The sequence below is a fragment of the Manis javanica genome, chromosome 8 (assembly GCF_040802235.1).
Source record: "Manis javanica isolate MJ-LG chromosome 8, MJ_LKY, whole genome shotgun sequence".
In the NCBI taxonomy this organism is placed as follows: Eukaryota; Metazoa; Chordata; class Mammalia; order Pholidota; family Manidae; genus Manis; species Manis javanica.
In genome coordinates this window covers 28194051-28212500 of record NC_133163.1, presented here as the reverse complement: position 1 = coordinate 28212500, position 18450 = coordinate 28194051, and the positions used below count along the sequence as shown (strand labels likewise).

The window sequence follows — 18450 nt, the reverse complement described above, 5'->3', positions numbered from 1 at the left end:
CTTTCCAGTCTTTTAAGAGAAACCAAAAAGGAAGGGGGGAGACACATACATAAATAACATTAAAAAAACAGTAATCTTCCATAGAAAACACTGACTTCTCCCTTCCAAAAGTCACAAATACGGATGGAGTCCAAGTTCAGGAGGGGTGCCCAAAGCCAGATACTCAAACCAAACTGCAGAAACATTCAGGAAAAAACAAGCCAAAGCCATTATTTTAGAAACACAATGCAAAACAAGATAAAATTAAGGGGAAGGGACAGATGGAATAAAAACCAAGATATCACATTCCATAAAGGGAAAAGAATTCATATGTAGATTCTTCACCCCCCCTTTAAAAGATCAACCAAGAAAACCAAGAGTCAGATAAATATTAAATACATAAGGAGTTACACCACAAGTAGCCTCTGTGAGTGTATGTAGAGTAGAAAGTAATACAAAGTTTAAACTGAGATGCTGACCATTCTACTGTCCTTTGACCCCAATGTGTACAGCACAACCCTTGGCCACCTGAAGTGTTCACGTTAAAAACCCAAGAAGTCTTCATTATTCCTTTAATAATCTAAAAAACATTATTTCTTCTCTGAGGATGAACAAAGAACTGGTTTAGTTTTTAATTTGACATTAAATGCATGGAAACATTTTGAGGACAAAGGAGGATTTAAAAAACTGGAAAAATATAATATGAATTCTTTCTTACTGGCTTAGAAAGACTTCTTTTGGCACACAAGAAACATGTGAAAACAAGCATATGACTTCTGTGATGGAATGAAATGGGCAGTGCGAGTTTGTCACTGTAATTTAACAGCTTCCTTTCTAACTGCTTCAAGGATACATGCAAAATAAAAGCAAAATGAAGGCTGAGAATATGTATCAGAATATCATAGAAAGTATCGATCAAAAGGAATCTGATATTAAGGTTCAAACAGCAGCCTCTAGAAGGGACAGAGGAGGATAAAGAAGTGTCTACCATTCTCCTCTGTTCATGTCCAAGCCCTGCACTCCTTGATATACAGATGGCAGGGCCTTACTTAAATGGACAGAGTGATCCCCTCTGGGTTGATCATCTCCACCACCACCACACATCTAATGAGGGCCTATTATATGCCAGATAGTGCAAACAGTTGAAGAGTTCACAGTCCATTGAAAGGTGGTACTCACATAAACAGAAAATAAGTAATACGGCAGTAAGTGCTATAGTACAGCTGAAAACAATGTATGAGCATGTCAGAAAGGAGGCAAGGTCAAATCTGTGGAAGCAGAGAACGTTATTCACAGGAGAAGACTGGATTGGGTACTGAGACAGTTTTTTCAGATGCCCCAGGTTGGGGTAGGGAGGCAGGGAAATGACAGAAATAGAGGGCATGCCAGGAAGAAACAGTAGTACAGGACATGGAAACAACATGACAAGTCTGCGCTCTATAAATATTTCAGTACAGCTGGAAAGTAGGATGGGTGAGTGAGGTGCAGTGGGAGATAAAAGAGTAGGAAAGGGCGAGCCATGGAAGGCCTTATATGTCTGCTAAAGAATTCTATCTTAATTCTGGGAGCAATTAGGAACTACTGAAGGAATTTAAACATGATTACACGTTTGCATTTTTAAAGCATCACTTTGGCAGCAGTGTAGAGGGGTTGTAAAGAGACTGACAGGAAGCAGAAAGTCCACAACAAGATTCTAGGGGAGAGAAAACAAGGGCTGAGCTCTCTTGGTTGAGAAAGGGATGGAGATGAGAAAATTTTAAACAGTAAATGTAAGGGAAAAGTTGAGGATTCCTCTCAGGTTCCTGGCTTGAGTAACAGGGTAGACAGTGTACCACAAACTAAGAGAACAGATGAGATGCAAAAGCACATTTGAGAGGGGAAGAATAGGATTTCAGTTTTAGACAAGCAAAGTTTGAGATGTCTGTGCAACATCAGGGTGGAGACAGCCAAAAGGCAACTGGATATATAGGTCTGAAGCTTAGTAGAGAATTCTAAGATGAATTTTAGATTTGGACATCAATCATGGTAGTAATAGGAGGGCCAAGGATAGGAGGGAGTATCAAAAATTAAGGAATTGAGAGAAAATGATGAAGTTCTTGAAATATCAGAAAAGGAATAGCTAGAGGGACAGGAGAATGGAGAAATTAGGGTCATTGAAACTAAGAGAGGAGGATTTCAAGACATAATGAATGGTTCAAAATGCCAAATGTTGCAAAGTGATCAAGGAAAGGTGTGAAAAGTGTCCAGTGGATTTAGCAATGAAGAAGACATGGTTGAGTGATAGAGGCTGTGATGGTTGATTTTGTGAAATTGGCTAGGATATGGTCGCTCAATTGTTTAGTCAAATAATCTAGACGTTGCTGTGAGGTTATTTTGTAGATGTGATTAACATTACAATCAACTGACTTTAGGTAAGGGGGATTACCCCCTGATAATATGGGTGGGCCTAATCTAATCAGTTGAAGCCCTTATGGACAAGGCCTGATTTTTCCCAGAGAAGAAATTCTGCCTGAGTTTCCAGACTATTGACCTGCCCTACAGATTTCAGACTTGCCAGCCTCTACAATCCATGAGCCAATTCTTGGATAGATAAAAATCCCTCCTTCTCTAGTATGTGTGTGTGTGTGTGTGTGTGTGTGTGTGTGTGTATATATATATATATATATATATATATATATAAGTAAAGACAGAGGCAGATAGACAGATGGTGGTTCTGTTTCTCTGGAGGATCCTAATTAGAAGTCAGGCCAGGATAGGGTGAGAAGTAAATGAAAGGCAAGAGGAATCTATGAGTATTAAATACTCTATTTAAAAAAGATTTTCTACAAAAATAAGGAGAGCTATAGATAGGGCAATGGGGGACAGGCAGAAGATCAAAGGAGGTCTGTAAGAATTATGATAAACAAGCACGATACACTAGAAACAGACTGGGTTTGGAGTAAGACAAATATCAGTCTGAATTCAGTGCCTCTATTCATAGGCTAAGCAAGTTATGTAGCCCTCTGAGTTTCCATTTCTTCATTTGTAAGTATGTGTAGGGTTGGTAAAAGGAGCAGAGATATATACAGCATCGAAATTTAATGAAGGTAATAAATAATTGGTAACCATTTATCGCCATTGTATTATTAATAAACTTTCAAAACCTTCTCCCAACAATAAAGCTTCTTGAAAGAGTGATACACACTTTCAACAACAGATCACTCTTAGATGCTGAGCGGGAAAAGCCAGTGGAATGATGGAGACTAAAGGCCCAAGAAAGACGAAGAGTTATTTAGAGAACAGCGCCCTCCAGAAGGCAGCACGGGATCCAGCTGGAATAACGTCTTAGCAAGGAAGAGGATGTCCCTTCCTTGAAATGGAGGAATGGAATGAGGCTGAGGAGAAATGAAGACAGATTCATAAAGGAGGGAGTGGCAAGTTGAGGATGTTCACTCTGGAAAGCCATAAATTTATCTGTGAAGGAGATGAGATAACCTGCTCTACCTTGCTTGGGAGAGGAAGGGAGACAAGCAGAGGAAGATAGTACAGATTTACAGTAGTAGTATAGGAGCAGTATAGTGTATAAATGATTCGAAGCACAAAGTCTGGAATCAGGCTGTTGTCTGGGTTTGAATTCTGGTACTGCTACTTGTATGACCAAGGGCAAATTACTTAATTTCTTTATGCTTCAATTTCCACATCTGTATGTTAATAATCTTATACCTCATGGGGTTATTATGAGGATTAAATATATGGAAAAGGCTTAGAACTAGGGTGGTCATATAATTTACTGTCCCAACTGGGACCCATATGAAAATGAAAGGGGACATTATTAAAACCCAGAAACAGGTGCTACACTGAGACTGTTCCAGGCAAACTGGGACAATAGTCATCCCCCCAACAGTATGTAGGAATTTTAAGCAACTTTTGTAGCATTTATTGTTTTGCTGGAAGGTAAGATCCATGAGGGACGGGTTTTTTCCCCATCATTACTGTTCACTGCTGTATCCTCAGGGCTTAGAACAATGCCTGACATAGAGTAGGAATTTAAGAAATGTTTGTAGAAGGAATAAATCTGCTAAACATATGCTGTAGAGAAGAGGAGATAGCTGATCAGTGACACAGAAAACTGCCAAATGGCACTGAAATGTTGTTAAGAAATTGAAATTTGCAGTTTTATCATTCATTGTGCAATTGTAGCCCGCAGTGTTCAGCATCTGAGGCAACTATCAGACAGGACTACTTTCAAGGTTGGGAGACTGAAGGTGGGAAAAACCAAAAGGTCATTTCAGAATAAGGCTATTCCCCATTTAGTCTCCTTACCATTTATAGGAAAATATAACATTTTCCTGGCACAATTACACTGTTTGGAAAACCTCTGCTTTCTGAGGTATGTCTTTATGATAATTTTTGTGGTGGTATACTAATGTATCAGTGAGGCATTGCATTTGTCTTATTTCATGGCCTCCGATCTTTAAATAGGAGAAGAAAACAGATACTATGAATTATCCTTGTATTTTTTCATACACTTGGGTGCAGTTCTTGGATGTCAGTTTAGTCTGCCACTATCAGTTACTTCAATCAGGTACTAGGATATAATGCTCAAAGACACCTGTAGCTGAATTAAGCCCAAACTTCCTCTCACAAATTCTATAGTAACAATGCGTCTGTACTACTTATGAACCCTAGAGTCTTTGATTCTCATAAACTAAGATTCCTAGGTGCTTTTTAGAAAATGGTAAAAGTCATAGAAAAAAATGTCTTTATTTGCTATAAAACTACCTACTTAAGCCAACATCCTAGGAGATAAGATCAAAATTAGCTAACTAAAGGACTGAAACAAAAAGATCCCCAGAGTTAAGTATGAAATATAGAATTTATGTACAACTTAGTAACACAGACACTCCTTTAAAAAAAGACATAATACTTTAGAAACTAATAAAAATGTGGTAGGGGTAATGCAGGTGTGAGACATGAAAAATTATTTCATCATCACTGTTCAAATCTTTTGTATTTTAATATTTTTAAGGTTGTAGGTAGAATTCACATGACTAATGTCAATATACGAAAAACAGTTTTACAACAAAGAGAAAATGGCTTATTTTTCACGGAAGGAAAATGGGTCTAACATGGACAGAACTTTAGTGACTTAGAATTTAAACTGGTGAAATCTGAGCAGAAGGATCAGGTTAACCTCTGAGTCAAAGATGGCAAATACAAGTGTAACTGTCAAATAACCACTCAACTCCCTAAATACCCAACTTGGGATTTAAAAATTAACATCTGCCCTAAACACCATTTATTATGGGTAGATAATAAACCAATACAGTAATTAAGCAGGTTCTGACACTGGAGAAAATGAGAGCAAGTAGTGAATCTAACATAAATTACTAAGTCAGGAAACTTGTACTGCAATTAAGAGAAACACAGTTAAACTTAACATGAAAATATGAATAAAGAAACACAAAATGGTTGAAAGGCACAACTGAAATAACTAATTATAATAAAGAACTGCCACCTACTGTCCAATCTCTCTCCAGAGTATGTTTTTGTTTTAGTAGACACAATTTTATAAAAAACTAAATTGAAAAAAGATGAAGATCACAAATTGATGATATTCTCAGAAGGCAGATCCTTACAGTTGCTCTTTCATTTTATATATTGGTGTTATCTAGAGAAGTACTTCAGATTTCCAGTTGGAGAGGTAAAATTTTAAACTGTTTAAATCAAGGATTGGCAAACCTTTTCTGTGAAAGACCAGATATCAAATATTTAAGGCTTTGCGGGCCATGTGGTCTACATTACAATTGCTCACCTCTGCCATTGTAGCACAAAAGGCAGCCACAGACAATATGTAACAAATGGACATGACTTTGTTTTAATAAAACTTTATTTACAAAACAAGTACTACACCAGTTTGCTGACCTCTGATATAAATCATCATAATCCCTAGAAAGTGATCATTAAATCTTTTTGGAAAGAAAATTCATTATATATTGAAGTATCAGTCCCATTTGGAACCGTGTCCCTGACTTCTTTTTTAATGGAAGTATCACTGATATACAATCATAAGTTGGTTTCAAATGTACAACACAGTTTTACAGTTACACATATTATTAAATCCTCACCCTCTCTAGCACAGTTACTGTCAGTGTAGAAAGATGTTACAGAATCACTGACTATATTCTCCAAGCTGTACTACCGTCCCCATGACCAACCTACATTGTAACTGAGAATTATTATGCCCCTTTATCCCCTTGAATTATTTTTCTCAAAAATGTGCTTATATCCTATTATTTTAACCTGTGACTCAGATCTCAGGTGCTGTCCAACTTTAAAGTTCTGTGATACGCAATGTCACCAATGAAATAAGAACATGCAATTAATCATTATAAATAGGAGGGATATTTAGAGGCAAGACAATTCTGCTGGGTATATGATGGATAAGAACAGAAAGGTTTAGCAGATGTTCTAATGTAAGCCAAAGCAAAGAAATGCTATAAAGACACATGGAGCATAATTTGGCAAAGCTATTAAATTTTAAGAAGCCAATAGCAGCAAACAGACCAATGTGGGTGGGAGGAGGCAGGAGGGACAGAGCAAGTCACTCTTTCTGAGCAACAGTGATTTGCCATTCACTGAGCAAAGTTCTTTCTGCTACAAACCAAAGAGGTCTTCAAGGGTACTCAGTGTGTAAAGAATCGCTGGTCAGTCTTTCTGTTACACCTACACACAAAGATAACCCAGTCATTACAGAGTAATAATGACATATTAACAGGCAACCATGATATGGTGTGCCTTGTGATAGAAGAACAAAACATTTCTTTCAAAAGAAACTTGGCTTCATTTTTTTAATCTGAGGAGATTTAAAATTTGATGATATTTGAATTTTTGAACAGAATAGTATAATGAACAAATTTTGTCTTACAATTCTGAGATACAGTTATTATCCCCCAAAGGACAATAAAGGGAAAAAAACATGGCTTTCTACAGGATTTGAGACTGGCACTATCTTTAATGGCTGCTTCATTACAAATACAGTATCTTTTAATATGGGAGAGTAAGATAACACTATTTCCTGTACTTGCTTAACTGAGAGGGGCCTTTAAAGGCTTTGGAGAAAAATAAGGATGGTAACATGTCATGAACCAAACAGCAAAAGAGGCAATTTTTCTGGAGGCAATTCAGTTCTTCAAGTTTGCCAAATCACTTTTAATTGAGCAACCTAGGGATTATTCTAATATTAAGTTCATATTCCAATCAGATAAAATAGCAGAAATAAAAATTCCATAGGCCTCTCAAATTCAACCTGTCCCAAACCAAATTCATCATATCCCTTCTCACAATGAATGATTCCTCCTTCTTGTTGGTCATCCACACCCAAAACACGTCCTCTGTCCTCTTCTGTATCTCCATAGGTTGAATGAATGAATGAGTTGGAGCAAGTTCTTATTCTAGTGGTCCTGTAATGCTGTTCCTTTTGTTTGCAATGTTTTTCTTCTCTAACTTAGTTTAACTGGAAGTCATAGTTTTAAGTCTCAGACTTAGGTATCATCTCCTAGAAGCCTTCATCAAAAAAGCTCACATTCATTCTTCCTCTCTGTCCAGTAGTACCTGTTACACAATTTGGTAACCATATTTTCATTTGTCAAATTTCTCCCATTAAAGGGTGAACTTGCAAGTAGTGCATTTGTCATTCATTCATTTATTCATTCATTAACAAATATGTTGGAGCAGCCACTATGGACCACATAGTATTCTGGTTTTGAAGATTCAACAGTGAACAAAATAGGTGAAGATTTCTGTCCTCACAGAGCCTGTTTTAGTGAGGGAGATATGAACATACAAATAAGTAAAATGAACATAGAAATAAGTAAAAAAGTACGGTATGACAAATGATGATAAGCCCTATCAGAGAAAAATAAAGCTAGGATGGGGAATAGTGATTATGTGAATATGGAGATGTATTTAGAATTAAAAATAGGGTTCTCAGTGAATGAATGCCTCACTAAGAATGGGGCTTTTGAGCCAAGAATGGAGAGAGATGAGGAAGTGAGTCATGCATGTATCTGGATAATGTGTGTCCACACTAGAGGTTGTAGCAAGTGCAAAGGTCCTGAGGTGGAAGCATATCTGGTGCACTCAAGGAATAACAAGGTGGCTAGTGTGGCTGGAAAAGAGGGAGCAAGAGTGGGAGAAGATAAAACAGAAAAAGGGTCAGAGGAAATTCATGTATAAGGGCCTACAAAGCCCAAAAGATTTTGGCTTTTATTCTGAGCAGGTCAGGAAGCTACTGGACGATCTGTGGCAGTGGAGCAACACAATCAGACCTCTGTCTTAAAAAGATCATTCAGGCTGATATCTTGAAAACAGATGGTAAGGGACAACAATGAAAGCAAGGGAAGTAGAACACTACTGCAATGATTCAGGTGAAGGCAGTAGTGGTGGAGGTAGTGAGACAGGAACTATTGCTGGAATCATATAGGGTATAAGAGAAAGGAGTCAAGATCAGATCCAGGATTTTTGGCTAGAGCATAGACACAGAGTTGCTGCATTCTGTGATGGGGGACTAGGCAAGAGTAGTTTGGGAAAGAAAGATTGGGAATTTGGTTTGTGACATGTTAATGTGAGAGGCCTGGTGTGAAATGCTTAGTGAATGTGATAATGATAACACTTATTCACTATGGCAGGCTGTTTTACACTTTCCTCATATTTACTCATTGAATATTCACAACAATCACATGAGGTTGGTATTAGTATTATCTTTTTTTTATAGTGGGGAAACTTGAGGTACAGAATGGTAAGAACAGTGCCCAAAATCACAAAGCTAGATAAGTGGCTGAGCCAGGATTAAATGCAAGCTATCTGGCTCCTAAGAAGTCTGGGCCCTTGACCCCTATGCTATACTGCTTCTAAGATGGAAATACCAACCTGGAGTCTAGGGGAGATGTCTAGAGAGAGAAATTTCAAAATTATCAGCATAGAAGTGGTATTTTAATCCATGACACTGGATGAGATCATCCAAGGGAGAGGTGTAAGTAGAGAAGAATCCACAGACTTGAGAGTTGGGCAGAAATGCAAAGGGAAAACCAAATATGATCTCTCAACTCCAAAGAATGGTGTTTCAAGGTGGGGGAGGGTAGACTATGTCAAATGCTGCCACTAGGTCAAGTAAGGTGACAGGACCATTTGGAAACCTAACATTGAAGAAGACTTGACAAGAACAGCTTTGGTGGAGTGGTATGGGTAAAAGCTTGATTAACGAGTTTAACAGAGGAAAGCACCAAGAAAAAAACCTTTTTTTGAAAAGACAATTTGCTTTTATACTAAAGGACTATCCACTGGAGAAAGAAAAACTGATTATGAAGGACAGAGGGGGTAGCATTGCTGGAATAATAAGAACCTACTGGAGTTGGCTCATCTAGGAGCACAGATAGTTCATCCCTTGAACAGGAGAAAAAAAGAACATATGGACATGGACACAGGTAGGTGAGTAGATGTGGTAGCACATAGGAGAGTTTTCTTATGATTGATTCTATTTTTTCATCAAAGTAGGGAGCAACTTCACCAGTTGGAAGAGAGAACAGAGTAGAAAATTCTGAAGGTTTAAGGAAAAAGAAGTAAGCCGTCAAATAGTCACCTAAAAATGAGAGTAAATGGGCAAAAACAAAACGGAGACTGTTTTGCTCATCTTTGAATCTGGAGAGCCTCGCACACAGTCCCTATCATGTTTTAGATGCTTCCAGTGACTTATAGGCTTGAGAACCACTGGGTTTTCATCAATACAAATTAAAAAAGATAACTTCAAAGGTTAATTTTTTTTTTACTTTTAGTAAAGGTCAGTGACCAAGGAAGGCATTTGACATACTAGTTAATCATGTCACAGGAAATAAGGAAACCAAGGATGAATGGAAATCTTTTAATTACTATTAGGATTGTCTTTTTTTCCTTCAGAAATTTGCAATGTACTTGCAAAGGAAAAATAACAAAATCCTAAAAGATGCGTCTAATACAAAAAAGGTAAAATTTATAGAAGAAAAGGCATGGGAACTTAAAGAGCAGGAAGGCAGAAAAGGAAAGGCAGAAGATATTCACTCAATTTTCAAGAAAAGGATCCAGAATGAAGATAAGCACTAAGTACTATTTGTCACAGAGGAGAAAATATGGGAAATCTAAACTAAATGTAGATGTGAGGATACTGATTTAAGAATGGTCATAAATACTATGAAATGTTTTACTTGCCAGATTTAAGTGAACACAATATAACTATGCATTACTTTTCAACAATGCATTCTCTAAACTAGTTATTTCTAGTGATGCCATTTAGCAATTATATATATATATATAGCATAAGAACTTGATACATTACCGGGATCTGCTAGACAGACATAATGGTTTTGGTGATTTTTATGTATTATAAGTGATTACCTCCCCTCCTCCAAAAACAAAGAAATCAAAGTGACATAATAGTTCAGGGAAGAGTTCACAAACTCAGATGCCTACAGGGTTAAAAGCAGGTAATAAAATGAATGAAGCAGGCTGAGTTTAAGGACAGTAGGGAGTTGCAGGGACTGTGGCAAATAGGCAACCAAAGAGCACAAGTCACTACTCAGCTCCAGCCACTGTTGCCACATGGAAAGCACACTATTTTGCCAGATGTAATTCTTAAGACAGATATCCTAGTTTTTATGTGAATGCTTACAATGCTTGAATTATTGGCAACTACTTCAAATTTATAAACTGTGCACAGGCCATACTAGGCATGTTTGTGGGAAGCATTCAGGCCCTTGAGCTGTCACGTGTCCTCAGCATTAGACACTCCCTGAGTTCTATGAGCCACTCTAGCAAATTAATAGACCTCCACTTTGTAGGCAAATTGGACAAAAGTTGTGGGTAACTGGGGATCTATTAACTCATGATTGGCATCTGAAGTAGGGTGGGAGCAGTCTCACGGGACTACCTTATCTCCAGGTAGATAGTGTTATTATTGGGTTAAATTGCAGGATACCCAGTGGATGACACAGATAATTGCTTGGTGTGGGGAAAAAATCCCACACATTTGGTGACCAGAAGTGAAGTCTTTTGTGTGAGTAGTAAAGCAGATACACAGGAAAAAGACTCACAGGTGGTAGACTGAACTTTTTTCTAATATAATGGCTGTATAAAGAGATATAACAGGGTGGCCTAAGAACATTTTAAATCTCTATATTCAATCAGTTCCTCATAAAATGGGAATATAGATAAGTTAGTTCATGGGGTCATCAAATATATTAAAATCATAAATCTGTTTCAAATGTTAAGGGCCATGTAATTACTTGGTAATAAATATTTGCCTAGTATGGCCAAACACACTAATAAAGCTGTATATAATACTTCCTTAAAAGTAGAGTATATTCTTGGCTTCCTAAAACAATGAGCAATTTAATGTAGCTAGATTGGAAAAAGTTGTTTCAGGTTCTCAGGTTTCTCCTTTAAGATGTGTGTAAGCTAACAATGGGTTAATAATAAAGTCTCCAAACAGATCCAGGTTTATTTGTTCCCTACTGATAAAGCTTCTGGAGGTGCTCCTATCAGCTAATGATGCAGGAATAGCAAGGTGACTGTGTAGTCAGGCCCAGGGCACAATTTAGGGAAAAGAGGAATCAGTGTTTCTGGCCATGGTTTACAAATTCAGAGACAGGTCTAATCTTCCATTGACCTACTTTTATGCAAATATGTTCGATGGAGACAATTCTTGGTAATTGCTGTTCTCTTCATCCTGCCTGGACCATTAAACCATACATGACATGAAGACTAAGAAAGTATTACAAATTTATGAGACACTGTACTGGGTACAAACTCCCCATCATATACTCTTCTATGAGATTCTTCATTTTCAGCTTTCATCAAACCACAATGATTTAGCAAACTCAACAAACCAAGTCTCTTTTGCCAGCCTGTTTTCTTGTAGATTAGTGTGGAAGAGAAGAGAGTTGAATAACAACAACTTGAAAGATTAAAAAGGCTCTAAATTAAAGTCTTCCATTTAAAAGCACATTTCTGGTAAGATTATAGGTGATGCTTTTTTTCTTCTTGGTTTTCCAAACTCTCTGAATGACTTACTGTAATTTAAAATAATTATATATTAGAATAAATTGCTTGCCATAAAAAAGAATTCTTCCTACAATAACATAAGAAAAGAATTCTGATAGTCACATTTGTTCATGGACATTATGCAAATGCTTAGAATCTTTTAATGAAATTCTGCAGGAGTCAAACTCACTTGTATGATTTAAATGTCTCCAAATAAATAAAATGTTAGTTTAAACCATTGAGAAAAAGACTCTTCAAAGCTTTAGTAAAAAAGTAAATTGACTACAGACAAAATCCAAAGTTAAATTACTAACTTTAAAAAAGAAAGTTGGGAAGTAAAAGAGTTTCCAGGAAAGCTTTTTATTTACTAGCATCTTTTAAAGTTAAATCTTTTAAACTTCACCTGTAAATAATATGAAAACAGAGTGCTGGTATAGCATAGTGATTAAGAGTGTGGGTTCTGGAGTCAGATCATCTGGGTTCAAACTCTAGCTTCTACTTATGTCTGTGAATTCAGGTAGGTCACCTAACCTCTTTAACCTTCAGTTTGCTCATTGTAAAACAGGGAGTATATAATTTCAGAGTTATTTTAAGGATTAAAGGAGATGGTTCATAATTTTCTTTCTCATGCCATACAAATTTATGTAGCAAAATGCAGTGAAAATGTTTAAGAAGCACAGTGTTACCCAATTCACTATACTGGAGGTACACCATGACTCCATTATACACAGCAAGGAATACTGCCACCTTATGACTGATTCTGAAGTGAAAACTATATTTCCTAACAAAATATCATGACCTTTAAAAATCTATACTTCTAACATGGTTTTTTTTCTATAAACCAAATCAATATTTTCTACACTCTTGCCTTCATAGACAACGCTGTTTTACTAAAGTAGACATATTAAAAATGGGTCACTTGAAAGATAATTAAAATTGTATGATAATTGTGGTGATATGAAATTGCTTTGAGAAATTCTATTTGGAAAAGAATAAATACTCCACAGAAAATATTTCCCTAACAATTACAGTGCCTATTTATTTTATAATGATGTAAATGTCTATGGGACAAACTCTAGTTAAACCATTTAATCTAAAACCCTTCAAATCTGTTTACATTATTATTAAGGTGACCTAAACAAGAACATGTAAAAATGGGTTACAACTCTAATAGTACTTGACAAGGTAATAGAAATTATTTGTTCTTTAAAATTTCCAGAATAACAAAACCACCCAGTAAAAAAAAACAACTGTGATGGGTTTTTACATTCATATAAGCTTTCAGTAATTTATACTCAGTTATCCAATGACAGTTTTTCTTAAAGACTGTCTTAGTCTGAATTATTTTGTAGTAGTTACTCAAAGCTAAATGATGATAAAGTTGGATACAAAAATGTTGGGAATGTATTTATCTATTTGTATATATATTTTTAATTCTAAGGAAATCGGAACATTAAACAATCATTACTTTAAAAACCATCTAACATAAAGGACATTCCACATATGACAGATATTTCATAGACTAGTAATTAAGATAATTTTTCTTAGATTAGCAGCCCAGGTTAAAAACAATAAGATCTCCAAAGATAAGTCTATGTACTTTTACTTACTTTACCTGAAATTTGACTTAAATTGAAAAAAAATAGCACTGAATGTAAAATTTGGGTTAATTTTCACTTGAATGTAGTTATTTCTTCCCATTTCTCTGTCAATATTGAGCACTAAGTAAAACCCACTTGTTAAAAATTTAGCAATACGCTAATATGAAGTTTTGCACTATCAAATTAAATATCTATTCTTGATTTTTAAAGGTACTTGATTTATTTATTGGACTTTCCTAGGAATAATCAGATTTAGTATCAACAGACACAGAGGTTATGTCATAGATAGCAAATTTGCAATTCATTACTTTCCATATACAGTCAAATCAATTCCTCTATTATAAAGAAACCAAAGCTGTACTTTTTAAAAAATGTTAGTGCTGTACTAGGGGTGTAACTCCTTATAAAGCAAGCACAAATGTGGCATCAAACTTACTTTTCCAAAGAAGCCTTTGAAGAACTTCCTTTCCTGGAGGAACAGGGGGACAAGTCGAGTGCTATTATTGTATGGGCTAAATGTCCCAGGGTTTCACACCAATAAGCACATACAGAAGTTGGGTAAAAGGCAAAGTAGGAGAAGGGGAGGGAATGAGTGTTTTAAAGAGTTATTCATCCCAGGAGTGACAAGGAATAAGGAAGGATGCATGAAAATGCAGGGAAGCATACTGTATGGCCTAAGAATCCAGAGAAAAGAGTGAGAAGAAATCAGAACCTGTATTCATGCAGAGCAATTAGTTTAGTACTCTCTCTACTTTCAAAACAGAGATTGCCCAAACTTGGCAGCAGCTAAAAAGATTAGGATACACTAGTTTACTGAGATTTGCATTTTAAATTTTATAATAGTGAGTAGTAAATATAAGATTGGTTCCATATACACTTTCAAATTTACAATCAGTGGTCAACTACGTGCAAGTCATTAGTAAAAAAACCGGTCCACACTTGAATGACCACATAATCACAAACACACAGAAAAGCAACACATAAAATTAAATTATGAGTGTGCACCAGGGTCCTTGTCAGACTTTTTCTCACTGAGTTGAAGATGTCACTTAGAGAATCCTTACTTACGCATTTAATCAATTTGTTACGTATATGTGTACTGGTCAATTCTACAACAATCATCAGGAGAAAACAGACATGTACTATGGCAAACAGAATAAATCATCCATAAAGAATGCAACTCTAATGCTTACATTGGAGCTGAGAAAAAAATATATTGAGAATCAAACGGTATCTGTGGACCGCAACTGAAATTTAAGAACAGAGTTTTGTTTTCTTTTTAAATGCTAGTGTTTTAGAATAAAGGAACTTGCATCGACAGTTATAAATATACAATGCTGAAACTATATAGATATTAAGAGAGACATAGCAATCTATGACCCCAGCACAAAATTTTACACATATGCAAACTTTGAAAACTGACCACCATTTAAAATCTGAAGAATTTATGCAAGGTAGATGGGTTCTAACTCACCCAAGCTAGCTTACCCATATATTCCCTACCTTTGGTTGAATTATACTTTATGCCTTTACTGTTTATAATCAGTTTTTAATGATGGATAAATGTTTGGAAAAAGGCAACTGTATTGAAATTTGGCTCTCTCAGATCATTTATAAGCTCATTCAATACTTTCAAATACTGAATAGTTTGTTTTCTCCCTAATTTTTGAAACCACAAACAGCATCATATATTTCCATGAAATGTTTGACCTTAAGCTGGAAAAATAATAATTGGAGTAGTTATCACAATAAGACTAAGTTTATTTCTACTGCCAAGTTTGTTGACCCTAGTTGTGTAACACTGTGAGTTAACAATCAGCTTTTAAGGATGCAGCCCAAGAGTCACCACTCTTGAGGGGTAGGGAGTAAGGGAAGGAGATCTGTTAATATTTAATTTCTCCCCTAGAAAAGCTTGTGTTAAACAGGGAATTTGCCCTCTTTTTATAAAAGATGTCACGTGTTAATGAAAAAAGTTATTGTGCAAAATGCATACAAAGACAGTTATTAGAGATTAATATTAATGTTTTAAAAAAATTATGATTCTTTTACCTGCTAAAACAAGAATATATATTAAAACAAATATATCAAATAATAAATAAAAAACCAACATATTAGAAATTGGTAGTATAATGAAACTAGTCTAAAACTAAGACAGAGAGGGAGAGACATTTACAGAGACAATGGGAAGAAAAGACCTTTTAAAAGGAGGGGCATCTTGGACCAATGTCAAGCAAGATAACCTGATAACTTTTTACAAAACAGATAAATGACATTACTCTTTACTCCGCAACAGATTGTGCCATAAAGGCACTGAAAATAGGCAATAGTTGTTTCTGTCATTTATCCTATAGAATCTAAGTCCCTAAGTGGCTAATTTACGAAATTATGTCACAAAATAAATGAGTTGAAAATAGCTGTAATTAACCTTATCAAAGAAAAAATAAACATTTATGTTCTGAAAAGTGTATGTTTAAAATACTGTTTCTAATTATAATAGCTTTTCATTTGAGAATGTTAAGTATGCAGATAACTTCTAGTTGAAGTTAAAGTAATCCTATATTTTAAGGGACTCCTTCAAGAAAAAATCTGTACTTACTAATTATCCTGCTCCCTCAATTCCTCACAAATTTAAAAAGTCCTAGAATGGTATATCTTTAGTTCAAAGATTAGTCAGGTGATAGGTTTAAGATGTTGCTACTTAACTGGTATATCTGAGCTATTTACTTAAAAAATTTTTTTTAACTTTGATAATCAAACTAGTTCCATAGACATGCTAGTTCTTCTTTAATCTGTAGGCTTGTACACTTTTACATTTGCTTCACTTTCTTGAAACTCTAGGAGGAAGCTTTATGATCTACAGAAATAAACAAAAACCCTCCAGAGACATAGCTTTTTAAACATTATAGGCATCTAGTGCAGCAGATTATAAATGTTTGTTAGATGAATGTTTGATAAGAGGGTGGGGGGAAAGCAACTAGAAACTTCTGCACAGCAAAAATATGAAAAGACAAAAATCATTAATTTTTGTGGGCTAATATGATCTCAGAAGAACAATATCCTAGAGACTTCCAACTTTCTGCAAGCTTCTTAATATAGTATTAGAAAGTGTATTTATTTACAGAAGGGGGAAGGTTTCACTGAATATGATAAACAGAAAAAATGACCCCAATTACCCAAAAATTCAATCTTATTTTTAGAAAATACATATTTTCTGTTACTACACTGATGGACAGTGACTGCAATGGGGTAAGGGGGGGACTTGATAATAAGGGTGAATATAATAACCACATTGTTTTTCTTATGAAACCTTCCCAAGAGTGTATATCAATGATACCTTAATAAAAAAAAATACATGTTTGCCTATGCAAAATTATGTACAACATTTGCTCCAAGTCTCCTGGATAGCATTAGCCTAAAAACTTTTTTAAACTTCTTGAATGAGCAGAAGTGGTCAATTTCCCCTCAAAAGTTCAAAAGTTTAAGGATGTTCAGAAAAGCAATGAACATATTAACTTCATTCTAGTCATAGAAGACAATAAGGAAATAAGGATTTTTTAGAGAAATGCAAAAGGTTTCATAAACTTTAAAACATTGGATATAAGATATGGTGACAATGAGATTATTATGTGATTCAATTTGACCACACATTGAGGACTGAATTTTTCCCTGTATATTCATTCCAGAAATATTTTGTGAGAGGCTATTATGTGCCAGACACCATTCCAGGCATAGGTATAACTTTTTAAATGGCAACTTAGTTTCACATTGTGGTGAAAATAAAAACTCATTAAAACTTTAAATCTAAATAATAATAATTATTAGTTGTCCTATACCTCAAATAATCATGCTTATGGTTTATAATAAGTTAAAAAAACAAAAACAAAAAATTCACTCAACTAAAAACTAGTTTAAAAACCAGATGGTGAATAATGGCTATCTCTGGGATTACAAGAGATTATATGAATTGTTTTTATTCATTTTTATTTTATACAATGAACATATACTATCTATACAATAAAAAGATTTCTAATTAAAAGTAGGTTAAAAAACTACACAGTTAAGAAGATTAACTGCTCATTAAACAACTAAAGACCATTTCTTAGTATCTTCTGGGCAAACTTAAACCATCCGTAGTTTTTACTTAGAAAGTGAACATGAAGCCATCTCTGAACTAAAAGACTTTCTAAAGGCTCATTCCACAATGACCTAACTGTAAGTTATAAACTATTTACAGTTTGTTTCATGTCTGGTCACTGATTTATCTATTGTTTTCCATCATAAAAGTATCACAATGTTTAATATATCCCTTAATGAGTAGTAGGGCAAATACTGCATTACTTTTTAAATGTTCTTAAACTTATTCTTCTAGTGATCTTAGAATTATTTTGTAAAAGAAGAGATTGAATTTGTATTTCTTGGAACATTATCTGAGGCTGTATTTATCTCATGAATATATTCGGGTGAACATGGCATGTCTATAAATTATAGTATCATGTCCCATTCTACATAGATGTAAGTCCCTTGAACATTAATGATGATTAATTGGAGAAACAGATAGACTAGAGAAGACTTCAATCATGTAAGAATTTAAATGACCAAAATCTGAGGTGAAGGGTATGTGTGTATACATACATGTATCTATATATATTGGCTTATTGTTTTTACTTCTTTGCATATTATAATCAGTTATTTTTCTCCTCCTTTCCCTTCTACAACAGATTCAGGTATTTGTTCCAAAATACAATCTACCTCTCTGAGTTCATTGCTTCCTTAATTTTGTATCTTTTATATTGAGGAATTATAGATGATAAGTCATGTA

At 35.1% G+C, this 18450-nt stretch overlaps 1 protein-coding gene across 12 annotated transcripts in view; it reads right to left on the bottom strand.

Annotated features, from left to right (window-relative positions):
• Positions 1-18450, bottom strand: part of NUMB (NUMB endocytic adaptor protein) — a 216305-nt gene that overhangs the window by 14628 nt on the left and 183227 nt on the right. For 9 of the 12 annotated variants that reach the window (XM_073242168.1, XM_073242162.1, XM_073242172.1 and 6 more), the window contains 2 exons: positions 14068-14100; positions 1-9 (listed from right to left, as the gene is read on the bottom strand). The exon at positions 1-9 is cut by the window's left edge and continues 66 nt beyond it. In XM_073242168.1, the coding sequence (XP_073098269.1) occupies positions 1-9; positions 14068-14100 (42 nt within the window). The remainder of the gene's footprint in view (positions 10-14067; positions 14101-18450) is intronic. The other 3 variants (XM_073242170.1, XM_073242173.1, XM_073242171.1) reach the window with 1 other exon arrangement.